Consider the following 17,419-nt stretch of genomic DNA (forward strand, 5'->3'; position numbering starts at 1 on the left):
TTATTCCTGCGCAAGTAGCGTAGGCAGGTGCAGAATCCTTGCACTGCACTCAAACTAACTTTCATGTTTGATTTGTTTCAACACATAAGTACTGTATACCCGTTTATTTACACATGCCTTGGGCAGGAAGATGAGAGATCACTAATGGTGTAGTTAAATAGTTCACAAGTAGATCTACATAAACGTGTATATATGGTATAAGAACTGTGAGTAGCACAGCAGCAGAGTCCTGAAGTTCAAATGTTTTTCTGCGATATCTACCTGGAGAGCCGGGATTTTTTCGAAGAGACGTCCGTGCTCGATGTCCTGTGGCTGCTGCTGTAGAGAGGGCATCGACTTCAGTCTGTTCGACATCGACGAGCACAAGTAGCGGTAGTCTTTGAACGCGAAAAATAAGTACGCCCCTTGCAATCCCACCAGCGCGTTAACGACCGAGTCGATTTCCTCGTAAGGCATGAAGGTTCCCAGAAATGCGATCGCCCATGCGGCGCCCATGATGAGAGCTAGGCGAGCGAAGAGTGCGGCATGGTATCGCTGCTGCCTGACCCGACTTCCTGCGTCGCCATTGAGGTCCGCGTCATCGCGTGAAGTGCACGCCGCGGCGGATGTGCTGCGAATGTAGAACACGGATGAGAAGTAAAAGAACAGGCACAGCAGAAGAAGCGTCGCCATGGGAATGAGAAAATACATTGTCAGGCCCCAGAACGTGCCTATCCAGCAGGTGGGGCTGCCGTAGCTGGGAGAGAAGGCCGACCACGGTGCTATAACTTGCACAGCCACGGCCTCCGAGAACCAGCACCGTAGGGACGCCCCACGCAAACATGCCATAGGCCGCCAGGGTCTTCTCACGCATAGAGGATAGCTTCATGGCAGTGACGCTTCTCCAGATGTCGAACGACAGCACCGTCGTCCAGAGGAAAGTACAGATGAAGCCGTAATGAATGAGAACGGCGGTGCTCGCACAGACCACACCGGGAAGACGTTGGCAACTTGTGACCAGGAATAATAGCTGAGTGAAGAGGAGAGTGACGGACAGACACAGCGTGCACTTCGATGAGAAACTGCGGGCTTCTCTGTACAGACAGAACACGACAATCTTCAATATGAGGCAGAATATAGAAATCGACATGGATACGACGGTGATGTAGTTATGTATTTTGTAGTGGCCCGTCAGCTCACGCCTGGGCGTTTCTGGTGACGACGTGTCGGTTTCGTTCACTGTAATTTCGACTCCCGTCCTGCTCCTAGCACTGTAAAAGGTCGGCGCACTCTTGATATAGCAGTGCCCGTCGTGTTCTACGTAACAGCTTGCCGTCCTCAGTACGGGCTTGAACAGCGCGGCGAGGTTAGGTGGGCTCGTCTTCCGGCTGATCACACTCACGTTACTGAGGTGCAGAGCCGGACTACATGTTAACGCAGAGAGGTTCGCATCATTGCAAATAGCACAATAGACGTTCCGGTACACTTGGCCTAGTGGGTCTTCGGCGTCATGTACGGGCGCGTAATATGTCTTGCATCTGCGGGACGCCCATCCGGGTACGGCTTGGGTACAATTGTCGTTAGGCGTATCTTCGCTACAGGGCCTCAGGTGGAGCGGCGGTTGGTTTTCGACAATGTCTGGAAGCACAACGCGGACGCGGTCCGTAGCTCCAATGCTGGTAGTGTTCCAGAAAGTTGCATTGACGATGTCGTCGTTGCAGAGAGCGCAAAAACCATTCCTGCAATAGAGAAAGAAATCACGCAGACTTGCATTGTTTATATAATCTGAGAATTGATTATCTGTTTAGCTACTTCATATTGTCACCAGAGGGAACGACACTCAACTCGGTAATGCCATGCTCTAGTGGACAGATATAGTGCATTGGTAAGCGTGGTTGAAGCGAGATCTTAATGAACTCATAGATCCACTCAAGATGAGATACCGACGGAAATGTGTATATAAGTTATCGTCCGAAAAAAAATGTTTGTAATGAATTAGCACGCGTCTTACGATTGCTCATTTTCGAAACTGGGCGTTATAATATTTGCAATCATTATCTATGACGACCTTGGTCTCTTTCTGCTAAAGAGTCATTTGAATTTTTATTGGAAAAGTATGTGTGTCGTGTACATACATAATAACATTGTACATTTGTCGTTTAGGGCTTATAGGGTTGATGTGTCGTTTCATATTCATGCAAACGTGCTATGTAAACATGTCGCTACTATTGTGACACGAGCCTGAACAAAGAAAGGATAATCAACCATCGAGTTTAAAGAAAGAATATAACGATGCTCACCTGTAAGTCACGTGCTGCAGGCTGGTAGCAGGAATGAGGTAGAAGGTATCGTTAAACGTGTCCGCCATTTCGCACTTTTCGCGGACTGCGTCGTCGGGCCACACCCGCGGACAACCCGTCACCATGTAGATGAACTTCTTCCACGAAGACCCAATTTGCACTTCCACGCAGGAACTGTTGGGAAGTTCGTCCTCCGACAGCTCCCGGTAAGGGACGTTCCAGCAGCAGTCCCTGTATACCCGGCAGTTCGGCGCGCAGGAACACGTGGCAGTGTACGTGGCATCAATGCAGCTGATGAGATCCTCTGAGCAACCGTGTAGGCTATGTGGGCACTGCATGAGAGTGTCGAAAATCGAATCCGTGATGTCGTCATACGCCTTCCTCGAAACTGTCCATGGTAATGTGATGTTGCAGGGATCCTCGCCTGCCCCGTAGTCAGCAGACGCGCACCACATGGCTGCATTGGCTAAGGCGAGCCAGGCGATGTAGATAGAGGTGTCCTTCATAGTTGCTCTATGTGGCATGGTCCTTGGGAGCTTCCGTCCCCTGCAAGAGAAAGTGGCTCTGAATACAAAGCAACTCGCTTCTATTGTTCTTTGTACTCAACTCGCTCATTGCGTAGTAATCATGTTTTTGTTGTCCTTAAGAAAACCTGTGAATGAGGAATACGTTAAAAATATCATGCGTGTACGCAAGAGGACTTTGGTGCTGCAGAAAACAAGAAATCTTGCTTTTAGAGTTACGAAAAACAAATAAGGATATAACATCCAGCAGCATTAACTGACTCTAATCGCGTGCAGCCTGACTTAGTGCAGATGGTGTCTTCGCAATTTCAGATGATTAATTGCCAGCCGAAATTCATATGAGGGAAATACAGTTGCAGTTGAACAAGCATTGCTTGTGCTAGCGCTTACAAGTGTTCTAGGCATTTAATTCCCTTTTGTCATAGAAATTTTAAACCCTCGAAATTTATTCTGGTCTATGCACTCCTGAGACTGGTGGTAGATCCTATAGAGGATCCGTTTAAGCAAATTACGTGGAATTACAGGTGTTGCATAAAGGGGCCATGACACGGTCGCCCAAAGATTTGTGGTTTTCAGCGAAAACTAGAAGTAGAGGGTATATTATGCCTACAGATTTCAAAAGTGGACCGCAAAAGAATATTTCAGTGCAAATCAAGCCCTAGAACTCGCCCGCTGTAAACCCCGCCCACCGCCGGCGACCGCCATTTTGCCATGGCGCGTGTGACGTCACGTGCAGCATGGAACGGAGCCCGTCGTCTTCTACAAAAGTTTCAGCCGCTGCAAATCGTTCAATTTCAGTGCCAAGCTGAAGAAAGCTAAAATATCTCGGCATCGCATGCAGTTGACCACAGAACACTATCGTTCGCCGCAATGCAGATGCTTGCACTTACCTCACGGTTCGCGAGTGCGCCAGTGTTGCCAGACTCTCGGGCCGCTCGCGTTTTTATTAAAATATTCGATTCTACATTAAGGGCCCGACCAAGTGAGCTAAAATTTCGCCAGCTATTCTGTGATTGCACAAGGATTCATCCACATAACACAGATTATGATCGAAAACTGGGTGTCATGGCCCCTTTAAGTGATGCTTATTCATATTGTAGCTGTGTGGGTGACAGCCCCAATTGATACCATAATTAAGCATTTTCATTTTAACGCATTTGGTTTATCTGAGAAGGCTGTTCATTATAATTGGCACGAGGAGAAGCGAATAAGCGCTACCATATTCTACTGTGACCGAGAGATGAAAATGATGCAGAACTAAAAAGCAAGCTTTTTTTTGGCTTGTTGCAAGGTTTTTTTTTTTTTGTCAATTCCGATTAGAGTAGCAGTAAATCTATGAATATTTATCCAGCGAGCTACCCTGGCGCTGTAGCAGACGAGGCAGTCGTTAATATAATCCCATTCCAGATTTAAAACCAGGGTAAGTTTGTGACTACAGAGTAGTTTAAAACCTCTTGAGGTGCTATGTCCACAGATGTAAACGCAACTTATTTTTGCCACTTCTTTGGGACTAGTGGTAAACAAATACCAAGATACCCTGCGGATAGGATGGATTGCACCTTGTGCATTTGTCTTGACTTGACCTCAATTTGCCGCATATGAATGTAGCCGATCATTTTTGTGAACACGCTACGATTTTCGACGGGTCATGCGACGTGCCCCGTTCAAGGAACAGTATCAAAAGTAATATTTTTCTTCTCTCGAAATAAATAAAAAAAATTGCATGCGTTTTGAGCCTGCGTGTATGATTCTTTTTATGTAAAAATGGATTATGAGTAACTGCAGAATAATTAAATATGTAATTATGCGCTAAATACGATTAGTTACTGAAACTCGAACAAAACAATATATTACACTATTTTCTTCCTTGGAATGTAATATAGAGTGCCTTGCAATTATGCTGCGCGAATTTTACACATTTGCGGCCAGACCATTATAATTCACGCATGAAGGGGATACGACACGAAGAGTAAACGCTGCTCTCGAAAAACAATACATAGTTCGCCACTGGGACAAACTTATTGCGTTGCTGTGTGTTGCCGATAAGTGATGTGGTCTTTCTTTTTTCATTGCTATGCAGCGCGTGCCATCAGACTACCAAAGGTCAGTTCTTTATTTCTACAATACCTCCTTTACCTGATGCCAGTAACCTCATGCCTCATTGTTGGTCAGCCTGCGTGTAACACAACTAAATGTGTATCACGAAAAGAAACAGACAGGAAAAATTCTTTTTATACGAATATTGTAACATGAATAGGTCTGCGTGGGCTAAAAGTATAAGGCATTGTAGCGTGCTCAGCACACTGTGGCGTCAATCCTTTTCTCTACGCACATCTTTCAAAACATCCATTTTCCATTCGGTGCCGTAATCCGCTGGCTATACAATTGTGCACTGTGTTTCATGACGCACCTTCGATCATGGTAACGGCGGGAACTCTCATAGGGTGGAAGTGCGCAAACTCCCGCAAAACAAGCTTGAAAAAGAAAACCTCAGACGGTCAAAATCGTGCTTCTCCTCAAAACTACACGGGCCTCATAACTGTATCTACACTTGCATGCGTATAACGTCTGATTTTACATCACTTGACCTTCAGGCGGTGATTCGAGTAATAAAAGGACAAATATTTTTATGCTCAACTTCTCGAAACACCTCTCCAGCGACATGTGGCTGACACAGTTTTTTTGTAATTAGAGCAGGATTAGTGAAAGGCGCCACTAAGTACACCCAGAAATGTTTCAGAAGTACTGGTTAGAGATATGTAACTTGCTAAGTCACAACGAGACTCATGAAAAAAGGAGAAGACGAAAGCAACCATAAGTCGCAAGCCGCTGCAAAACGACAGACGAATTGTACTAGTACATCTGTTTTCTCATAACAGAGGCAATACAAGAGAATTCGAACATGCAACCAACGTATTTACTTGACTGCCTAGGAAATAGCTGTGGCCGATGGCAACGGTCGGCCTTTTATAACGTGCGCTACTCACTCTACCTGCACTTGGACTTATTTAATTTTGTTTTGCCGAGCAATCTTATAACCAACAAAGTGTTAAATTTATATCAATGATCATTCCAGGAAAATCACTCGATCCTTGTTTGATCCACGCACCAGGATAAATTTTTCATTAACCGCGTGTCATGTTCTACAAAATCCGTAAGGCTCTCTTTTAGCTTCATGTAACTATCGGGAGAATAACAAGCTCTCCTTTTCATTACAGACCATTTACGTTGCGCACTCTCACGAATCTAATTTGAGAACAAAGCGCATAGGCCTATTGTTCTGAGAAAATGCCCATGGACATGTAGTTTTCTGCGGCTGGAGTTTGGAATAAGTTTTTCTTGTATCTTACCGCTAATCGTTAACAAGCCCGTGGCCTCCCTGCCTCCAAATATAGCACATTTTGATGCACCGCGTACCTGCGTATAATGGGAGATTGCAACACTCGCAGGCACAGACGCTCGCCTATGTATGCTGCATGAACCCATGTGAAACGTAGGTGTTTCTTTCGTATTTTCCTGCGAGCAACGCGAACGACAACACGTGGTGTATAGCCAACTGTCGCCTGAGCCATGACGACCAACAAATATGAGAGAGTGTAACTGACATGTGCTACTTATTCGATCAAATAACTGTACACTCCAGAAGCGTGCGCGTTTTGTCTCGTTTCTTCATGATTCGACTTGTATGTCCCTTCTCCCTGTCCCCGCACGCTGTTCGTTCTCAAGTAGTTGTATTATTACACTTGGCACGAGTTTTACGCAAAAAATGTGCTCAGTCAAACCTTTCAAACGTCTATAGAAATACCGTTTTTTTTTTAAATATACGCAGTGAAAAGAAAAAATAAAGCACCATGCCAGCAGGAAGGATCGCACCGATGAAAGTAATTATAAAGAGTGTACGAGTTCACTGAAGAAAGCTGTTGCCAAAAAATTAGATATCATTGGAATAGCACATTTCAGCATGTATAAAAATGATAGGACTACAAAAACGCATATGCACATCCCGAATTCCTATCACTTTCTTAGCTTCTCCAAGTGCTTCTCCATTACAATGTTTGCCGCTTATGAGCTAATTTTCTCTCATACCGACACGGGGTACTTTACTGTACTGAAGAAAAACGCACCCAATTATTTTTAAATCGTCAGTGGCACATTTCAAATTACTTTATGGCAGATAGCAGCGTCAAAAGCTCAAATTAACGATAATGTTTTGAGCGCTGTACATTTCCAGCGTATCAAAACGATTCGATCCATGACAACTCAATTAACAAACAATGATGAGTGATTTATGCGCAAAGTAAAAAGCAGCTTCAGCCATGTCCATATAGCCGCATTCTTTGGAAACTAAGAGGCGTGTGCTATCATATTAATGAATGAGTACTGATTCATTGTTCGAGGTCTTGAGATAGTGCCTTGTCTTCTCATGCACAGGCGGCGACGCAGCGAGTAGGAAAACCGCAAAGCTTTTTCTGCTTGGCATTACGCACAGTTCATGCTGAGATATCTTACCGCAACACTCCATATCTCATCCAGGCATTTTCAGTGAAAGGTTCTCAGACCATGAAGTACCCATAGCAAAACTATAAAAGTGTGAACTAGCTTATTTTGTATTACGTTGTATAACACATGAAGTTATTTTTAAAATTTAGTCCTTTGTGCTTCATCTCGTAGTTTCCGGTAATATGCATGAAATTTTCGTTGTGTGTCATGGTAATGGTTGGACTCGGTAGCTGTGAAGGGTATTGATCTTCATTTTTTCCCGAGCATGTCGCGTTGTAGAGATGCAAATAAACAGAGCTTGAACCCGAGTTGCAATGTCTATCACTGAAACATATTTTCTCCATCGGGCCAATGTTATTGAATGCGAAGCATTTCTTAGCGAACCTCAGGCACTTGGGCCGTTTCTATCTATCTATCTATCTATCTATCTAGCCGCCTACGTTTGGCCGCTCTCCTGGTCGCCTCCATAACTTGTAATATACCAAAATTGGCATAGCAGGGGAGCAGTGTATGACGAACACGATTCACTGGTCATGACATGAATAACGCAAAATACCTGTCGCGTACGTCACGAAACCCTTTCTCTCAGTCACGTTTGGCACACACCCGTAAACCAGAGTTAAACTTTATGCGGGTATGTGCCACAGGTGATACAGAGTCTCAACCAACACAGTAACCGCGAACGCACACATTGACACGCAAGAAAAGTGATAATAATAATATTTGTTGGGAATTTATGTCCGCAAACCACGCTATTATATGAGAGACGCCGTAGCGAAGGGCGCCGGAAATTTTGACCATCGGGTATTCTTTAACATGTACCTAGATCGCACAGAACACGGGCATCTAGCATTCTGCCTCCACCGAAAAGCGACCGCCGCGGCCGGGATCGAACCCGCGACGTTCGGGTCAGCAGCCGAGAGCCTTAACCGCTACACCACCGCGGCGGACGCAAGCAAAGTGAGGAAGCTGTAGACAGAACACCCCTGGAAGACGCTCAAGTATCATCCACTCGTCCACGTGGTGCACGTTGCGGATTAGGCAACAACCGCCGTCAATGCTTCCTACAATAGATCTGCTGAGAACACCAGGCCTCTAATCATTACCGGCGACTTCAACATTGATTTATCAAGACCCAGCAATGCTTGGTGCTTATACTGCGTGAAAGACGGATTGGATGAGGAGAGTGGATCAAAAGACCTCGCTGGCACGTCTACGACAGGAGGCATAATAGGTCATTTCATCGTAAGAGGCATCCAGTATTTCCACCAGCTCCACTATACCTCGCACGTCACTACACTTAGACTCCTCATAGCCGTGATTACGAACGTACTCGATTAACAAGTTCGGTCCAGCGGTGCTCACTGATCACGGTGATGATGACCTTGCTCAAGAACTGTCAAGAACATCTACACATACACACGGATTCGTGAAACGTGCGTGCGTTCTCCGTCGTAACGGAGAAGTATAAGCATAACAACTGTAATTGTGACTTCATGGTTTCAAAACAGCGCGTAAAGTACGAGGACACATGAAGTAAGACAGGACCAGGCGCTGAACTGCCAACAATGCTTTTTATTTGTGCGAACACGAATAAATAGGCTTTTCACATGAGAGGAGGGGTAGAGATATTGCAAAAACGCATGCGCCCTACCCTATACAGCGCATGAAATTAACGGTGCAGATAGCTAATCTCTTTGTCTGTTAAGGCTATCGAAGGTGAACTGACACATGCTGACCCGACATTATGCATTTCGTAGGCTTCATAGATTTCTCGGGCTCGGGAATCTCGGTAACTGCGAACGATGCGCGTCTGCTGGAAATCGGGGCTACACCCGCACCTAGCGCAGTGTATTGCCAAGTTGCTGCCGGTCTTCGCTCCAAGATTGCTGGCGTGTTCTCGTAGGCGGTCATTCACACACCGGCCGGTCTGACCGATGTACATTCCTCCACAGGACGTCGGGATCTCGTACACCACTCCTGTTTTGCAGGGAACAAACCGAGTTGCATGTTTCTTCTGGCACGCGGGTTTCTCAGAGCTTGCCGCATTCACTCGCTTGCAGAGAGAGCTTAGTTTTATAGGCGCCGAGTAAACCACTCTTACACCCGCTCGCGCAGCCGCTTTTTTCACCCGGTGGGATACGCCATGCAGGTAGGGGATGACGGAAACTTTGGCCTTTTCAACTTGCTGTGGGGCTTCTTTTCCTTGCGACCTAGATTCGCGTAGCACTACTTCTGCCAGTCCTGCCAGGAACGGTTCTGGAAAGCCAGCCCTTGCCAACCTTTCCGTTTGAAGGGCGAAACTTGAAGCGGACTTGATGGGGACAGGAACGACCTAAGGCATCCTCATGGCGGTCAAGGCGATGGCGCGTTTTACGAGCTTCGAGTGATGAGAAGGAAATGGCAGTAGGTCTTTCTTCGATCGCGGGGTATAAATCCAGCAGGTATGCCGGTCGTCCAGGTGAATCGTGAGGTCAAGGAAGCGTAGTTGTTTGCCTTCAGGCAGCTCCTTAGTGAAGGAAAGTCCAGGGAAGTTAGTGCAGAAGTTGCTGTAAATCTTGTCTGCCGTGATGCTGGCTTCGTCCGGCTTCGCGTCGAATAAAACAAGGAAGTCATCAACAAAGCGAAAAATCTTTACCCACCGGATCGTCGTTAGGCTCTCCTCCAGACGCTTGGAGGACGACAGACGCTTGGAGGAGAGCCTAACGACGATCCGGTGGGTGAAGATTTTTCGCTTTGTTGATGACTTCCTTGTTTTATTCGACGCGAAGCCGGACGAAGCCAGCATCACGGCAGACAAGATTTACAGCAACTTCTGCACTAACTTCCCTGGACTTTCCTTCACTAACCCTTTGCGGTCCAAAACCTTTACCCACTTTCCGGCTCTAGCGGTCCGAAACTATTTCGCCAGTTTCTGGCGCCGCGAATAAAAACACAAGCTGTGGAAGAGAAACGCACAGGATATTTATTTTTGCTCCTGCATTCTGCAGGCAACTCTTTTAGTGATATTTGGGCAACGTATGATACCGCTCAAATCATTCCCCTGTGTGCAGGCCAGGGTTATTACTGCAGGTTTCCACCGCCGCCGTCGTCGTCTTCGTCACTCACTTCTGTCGAATCACTGTCATCACTGTCTGGTGAGGCACGTAATTCTCTTCCTCACTAAAGTCATCCTCGCTTTCGCTAAAAGCACCGCCGTAAAACGCACGCGGTGAAAACGTGGCCATGCTTCTCAGCGAACCGCGCGCGCGAGTGTGGTACGCTCTAGGCCCCGTGCTGTCATAGTGCTGCACCATAGTGTCAAAAAGTAAAACCTCAACAAACAAAGCTCACTTATTCCTCAAGCGATGGCCCTTCATGTATACAAACAATGCGCGCGACTCGCGGTGAGAAAAACAGCAAAATTTAAACCACGAACACCCTTGTCGGGCGGGGCCGACAGCGGACCGCTACGGCCGGTTGCGTTGTCGGGCGCTGCCCGACAACGGACCGCAAAGGGCTAAGGAGCTGCCTGAAGGCAAACAACTACGCTTCCTTGACCTCACGATTCACCTGGACGACGGCCATACCTGCTGGATTATACCCCGCGATCGAAGAAAGACCTACTGCCATTTCCTTCTCATCACTCGAAGCTCGTAAACGCGCCATCGCCTTGACCGCCATGGGAATGCTTAGGTCGTTTCCTGTCCCCATCAAGTCGCTTCAAGTTCGCCCTTCAAACGGAAAGGTTGGCAAGGGCTGGCTTTCCAGAACCGTTCCTGGCAGGACTGGCAGAAGTAGTGCTACGCGAATCTAGGTCGCAAGGAAAAGAAGCCCCACAGCAAGTTGACAAGGCCAAAGTTTCCGTCATCCCCTACCTGCATGGCGTATCCCACCGGGTGAAAAAAGCGGCTGCGCGAGCGGGTGTAAGAGTGGTTTACTCGGCGCCTATAAAACTAAGCTCTCTCTGCAAGCGAGTGAATGCGGCAAGCTCTGAGAAACCCGCGTGCCAGACGAAAACATGCAACTCGGTTGTTCCCTGCAAAACAGGAGTGGTGTACGAATCCCGGCACGTCCTGTGGAGGAATGTACACGGTCAGGACCGCCGGTGTGTGAACACTGACCGCCTACGAGAACACGCCAAGCAATCTTGGAGCGAAGACCGGCAGCAACTTGGCAATACACCTGCGCTAGGTGCGGGTGTAGCCCCGATTTCCAGCAGACGCGCATCGTTCGCAGTTACCGAGATTCCCGCAGCCCGAGAAATCTATGAAGCCTACGAAATGCATAATGTCGGGTCAGCATGTGTCAGTTCACCTTCGATAGCCTTAACAGACAAAGAGATTAGCTATCTGCACCGTTAATTTCATGCGCTGTATAGGGTAGGGCGCATGCGTTTTTGCAATATCTCTACCCCTCCTCTCATGTGAAAAGCCTATTTATTCGTGTTCGCACAAATAAAAAGCATTGTTGGCAGTTCAGCGCCTGGTCCTGTCTTACTTTCTGTGTCCTCGTACTTTACGCGCTGTTTTGAAACCATGAAGCCTTACCAACAAGCTCAAGCCCATACCCTTTTAATGTAATTGTGACAGTAACGTACGTGCAGTACGCCTGCGCGTGTCACTCGGCTGTGCATATATCTAGGGAAACTTTCCTGACTGAAGCTTAGTTGCGAGTAACGCCTGTCCTGTGCATCTGTGTTCCTTCTTTGTCCTGTTCGGATTCGCGCTATCCAGTTCTGAAGAATATAAGCACTACATATCGGCTTACCGCGTTTGGTGTTGGTAAGACCCATGTTGCTGCTGCGATCGTTACGCAACTGTAAACAACTGGTTATGTAATAGATATGCGACTGTGCAACATATGAGTGTGCATATACCCCTTCGATATTTCTATAACGTCATTCTGTAACGTTTCGCTCAATGTGAAAAATTACGCCAATCACCATCCCGCGCATGCTTCGCATAACATCGATTCCCACGGTACGTAGGATCTGCCAAATTTTTTTGTAGATTGTGTATTCTTTTTTTTTTACTTCATCAGCTGCATCTTACCTTCTTTGTGTTACACGCATATTTTATGGTTATCTTTCTCTTTTTTTGTGTAAAGTAGTACAATACGCTGCATGGACAAGCACTTCGCCGGTCCTCCCATTAATAAAGTCGCTTTCGTTTATAAAATAAAATATCCGGCATTATTTCTGGCACAAGTTGCCAAAACCATGAAGGCATACTGTGCCGCATCTTGTGTTTACGAATAAACGTTTGTTGTGACGCATTGGACATCGTTTGCAACACTATTCTGATGCAGAAATGACGCTCGCATATTTGCTATTTTGGAGGCTGCCCACGTGGATATAGGCGTTATTCCCATAAAAAACACCACGGCTAGAAATGTTCGGAAATATCTAAGATGTTGACATCATCGTAATCGCCGTAACGAGCGCTTTTACATCAATGAGCGTTGTTACAATATTTAGCTACATGAAAGCGTTCGACCAAAATGAATACTTGTGTTTTAGGAATAGTTCGTCTGACTAAGCTCGCTACGACTGCTCCATCTACTTGGTCCGCTGGCCTTAGTTTCCACTTTCGAGAATCCTTCGTTATTTATTGGCATGCGCGCTTTTTTTAAATTTTTATGTAACCGGTCCGTTACACGCGTAACCAGTACCTTGCACAAACTGCGGCCGAGTGTCAGGGAACCATACAGAATATTTAGGATCTTCTCATAAGCTTGAGCGCTCAAAACAGTAGAGTTTATTCCGGAACTAACGCGGCCACCACCGATAAGGTTGGAATCGTCGATGCAACACGTATGAATGCCGACGAGCCTGAATGCAGATCACATTACTCGACGGCTGACGCTGTTCTCACCACACTCAAGTGTGCAGATTGAGTTGCTTGTACTTTTACCTTTCATTTTCAGGGCACATGTCCGCCCGAATAACATTTCGTCTTGAACACGCCAACTGCTGCCTTTTTGAACGTCCCGACCACGTGACCATATGCATCTCTACCAATTTTGCGTGTATTCGGCGCAGCGTTCCTGTTTATACAGCAGAGCTGCTAAGGCCACCGCTTGTCCGTTTCGCGATGTAGGCAAGAAACCATCATTAATACGCCGGTGCACGCTCTTTTCGTCATCTTTTTCATCTTTTTCGCTCTCTGAAGAGGTGCGCCCGGGCCGCGCTTTCCGGCTGCGTCGATTTGTCCGGCGTGGGATGCAATAACTCGGATGGGCGAAAGAACGAGTAGAGAGCGAGAGAGCGAAAGAAATAGATAGAAAGAAAGAGAGAGAGAGAAAGGGAAGAAAGAGAAAATTATAGAGAGACAGAGAAAGAATTACACACAGAGAGATAGAAGGAAACAGGCACAGAAAGACATATGAGATCAAGACAGAACGAGAAAGAGAGAGAAACAAAAAAGGAAAAGAAAGAAAGAAATGCAGAGAGAGAGTAAGCGATAAATAGATCTAGAGAAAGAGCGGAAGAAAGGGAAGAGAAAAAAAAAGATTAAACAAGAACGACAGAGAAAGAAACAGAGAAAAACAGACATTTTAATTAATTCAGCTTGTTGGCGTTGTGATTGCCAAGCGATGCCGGATCCAAGCAGATCGATACCTAGGCAATATTTGTAATTTACGGTGTAATCACGCGTACGCTTCGTGCATCGGTGTGTGAATGAGCGAGTTCCCAGGGAAGCCAGGACCCAGTGAGTGCCGACCAGCTCTCATTGTGCCACAGCCTTGCTCGACTCAATGCAAGTTTTTCTTGATATTTTCTTGAAAAAATATCAGAGATGATAGTGAACACCAAAGCAATATACTACTCTGCTAGCAATCTTCCTTTTTGTAAAGAACGCCACGCACGAGCCTCGTACAACAATAAGCTATTAGTTGCGAGCAGGATATAGAACAATTCCGACTACCTTATTACACATTTTGATTGTCTTCTGTTAACCTTCTGGCCGGCTCCTCACAGTCATTTTCCTCCAGTCATACGAGAAACTACGGAGCAATTACGGTAGGCCTTCTGTGCCGCTTGCTAGTGCTATAAACGAAGAAAGAAGTGGCGCTGAATATTGTTATTTTCGAGATGATGACGTTCCTTCGATGTTGGGTTCTATTGAGAATGCGGCGAGTGCTATGATTGACCTCGCTGGGACAATGGCTTCTTTGGAACTGGGCGAAATTATCGCAGTGGCAGCAGAATGTAATCACATTCCTTTTGGTAATTACGGGAGAGTGCCGGATAATGACCTGCATCTATTTCTGGCAAGAGCAGCACCAGAAGGAAGGCTACGCCAGCGCTGTACGCCGTATCTCGATGCATAGAGCGAGAACTGCAGCTCTACCGTTTCTCAGTATTTTGTAGCGCTGACGAGTCTGTGAACCATCCTCGCAAAAATGAAAGTAAAGGGCGAAAACATTGTTCGTTGACCAGTAATTTGTTTATTAATCGGAACTGAATAACGACTGAACCACTCTTGGTATGCATAGAAACGAGCGAGTCGCATTAATCCCACCACTAGAAGAAAAACCAAAACGCCCCAAAAAGTCAGCGCACCTTGCACTAAGTCGCGCATGGCTGAGTCACAGCAGAGCTGATGGGCGCCTAGCTGCTCCTGCCTTGGCTAGCTTTAACCCTTTCACCTGTCTCTCTGCCACCCCTTGCTATACTGTACTGTACTATACAATACATGGTTACGCTTGGTCTTCTTTTTTGTCTCCGTTTATTTCTATTTCTTTGTTTGTCTATCTACCCATTACTTTCTCTTTCTCGCTATTTCTATCTTTCTTTCTCTTTCTGTCTCCATTCCCTTTCATTATCTCTATTTCTTTCTTTCTATACTATGATTGACTCTCTTGCCTCCTCTTTTCCTTCCCCCTCACCCTCACATCCCTTGATATACTATACAAGGCTATGCAGGGCTCAGCTGGCGTGCCTGGATAGCCGAGTGGTTATGGCGCTCACCTTCGAATCCCACCTCGCCACAAATTTTTTTTTTCGCTAAATATTTCTCTATTTCTCTTTATGCCCATGTCTTTCTTTCTCTCCATCTCTCTCTCTCTGTACTCGTTCTCTCACCAATCAGAGTTATTGCATCCCACGCCGGACAAATCGGCGCACGTGTTTTGGGAGCGAAGCAGAAGACGAAAAGGACGAAGAGCGCGCGTGCCGGTTCATGATGATGATAACTTTTTCCTACGACGCACGGCAATCCCAGCACTGCTGCAATAAACATGTACCGCAAGCTTGTCACAAATAAGATATTATAACGAAGCCCGGTTAGCGCGAATGCCCTAAGATAAACAACGTCGGACTCATGGTATGACAGACATCATTGAAAGGGGTGGTACCTCTGTGCTTCGGCATATACTACCACATTTACTTTAAACTATCCCATGTCTGTTAAAGTGCTAGTGTCGCACAAAAATTCAAACCTGCTATTTTAATTTACGCTTCACAATTAACGTTCCAAATGTAGTTTTAGACATACTGAAAAAAACATTCAATAGTCCACCGAACAAATCAGTCATCGTTTAAATAAAATAAGACAGATCTTGTGGAAAAAACTACAGTGCTTGCATACGTAATTGATGTTGCATGATAACACTAAGGTCAGGCAGACAAGTTTAAATGCTAACAAATACAGCGCTATTTTGCATAAAGTGCTACTTACCGATAATCCGCACATTCCGGAACGAGCATTCCACAAGTAGTTGCACTGCTGACCTCTCCCGCTTCGTCGCTACATTTTTTTTTCTTCGTGAGGGAAACAGCAGACGTTTTTTCTCAACTCAAAATTTGTCGTCGACGACTTTACCGCGCTATTTCACACACCAATTTTTCTACGTAGCTTTCATGATTTCAATTCTCCGTGAATATCGCTACATTCTTCACACCAACGGTTTCGCTGACTGAACTGCTCTGGTTTGTCTTCGCACTGTCGTACCGGAACACAACACTTTCACCGGAACCTCCGCAAGGCAGCAGAGCTCAGTCGACGTGCGTCGTAAGCGCCGAGTCTTGATCAGCAGCTGCCATGCAGGAGTGCCGCCGGACGGCTAAGGCGCTCTCGCTGAGATACAACACCACCCGCGCGGCAAAACAAACCTGCGCGATTTCGTGAGTCACACTTTTTTTCTCAAGAAAGGACGAACCGCCGCCGTAGGTGTGCGCGCGCCGAGCGAAGCGCGCGCGAGCAACTCCTGAAGTCTGGCGCAGATACGAGTGGCGTCGTTTTGCCGGGGCCCCAGCGGCCTGCGAAGCCGCGAACTCTCGCGTTGTACCCTCTAACGTCCGGCTCCGGCACACGCGAGCGATTCGGCATCTCCGGACGGGCGAGGGTGTTGCTTCTCCGGGAAGTTGAAAGCAGCGTCTGACCTCAGCTTGTTTGCAGTTGCGTGCAGCGGCCACCGAAAAAGGCTGCTCTAAAGGAGTGCGAAGCGAACGAAGCAGGTGCTGCACGAAATCGGAAGTGTATGCGAACGTGAAACAGGAAAGTCGAGCAGAGTCACGCATACAGTCGTGCAACGCCGTTCGATTTCCTTCATTTTGTTTCTCCGTCGTTCCGCTCAGGTCCAGTTCTTATAAAACAAAACCTCAGAACTTTTTCTCGTGGATAGTTTTATTGTTGTGTGAAGCTGTTGTTTGAAAGCTCAAGTGCAAAAAAGTGTTTAGTTTCGTGTTATTGCGAAATCCGGCGCCATCACGTTGGATGCGAAAGGAAAGATTGATTAACATGAACGCTGTACCGATGATTGCCTCGGATGCCCTCAGTCTTGTACTTCTTTGTGACGTTGAGATGAGCGCCACCTTGTATGATAGCCAAATCTTGCACTAGTACAGCGCTTTGTTGTTCAGAAATGTAAAATCTGTTAACGCAATAAACCGCACACGTCATTCAGAATATTAGCCACACTTCGAATGACGTTTCATTAATTTAAGAACCAGGCTAGCTTGTTGAGACCAATATTCCCGATCGGTGCCGCCCCCTTTTGATGGAGGCGAAATACTAGAGGCGCATGTACTTAGATTTGGACGCACGTTAACGAGTCCTAGGCGGTCGAAATTACCGGAGTCCTACACTGCGGCGTCCCTCATAATCATATCATTGTTTTGGGACGGAAAAC

General features: G+C 46.5%; 1 protein-coding gene across 1 annotated transcript; it reads right to left on the bottom strand.

The window, feature by feature from the left end:
* Positions 1 to 71: 71 nt before the first annotated feature.
* On the bottom strand, positions 72 to 16,575 carry LOC119399322 (uncharacterized). The gene is made up of 3 exons (XM_037666136.2): positions 15,967 to 16,575; positions 2,280 to 2,825; positions 72 to 1,718 (listed from the first exon to the last, which is right to left on the bottom strand). Exons 1-3 carry the CDS (start codon positions 15,993 to 15,995, stop codon positions 578 to 580), a joined length of 1,716 nt encoding a protein of 571 aa, XP_037522064.1. The 5' UTR covers positions 15,996 to 16,575; the 3' UTR covers positions 72 to 577.
* Between the last annotated feature and the right edge of the window lie 844 nt (positions 16,576 to 17,419).

Source organism: Rhipicephalus sanguineus, chromosome 7 (genome assembly GCF_013339695.2).
Source record: "Rhipicephalus sanguineus isolate Rsan-2018 chromosome 7, BIME_Rsan_1.4, whole genome shotgun sequence".
Taxonomy (NCBI): domain Eukaryota; kingdom Metazoa; phylum Arthropoda; class Arachnida; order Ixodida; family Ixodidae; genus Rhipicephalus; species Rhipicephalus sanguineus.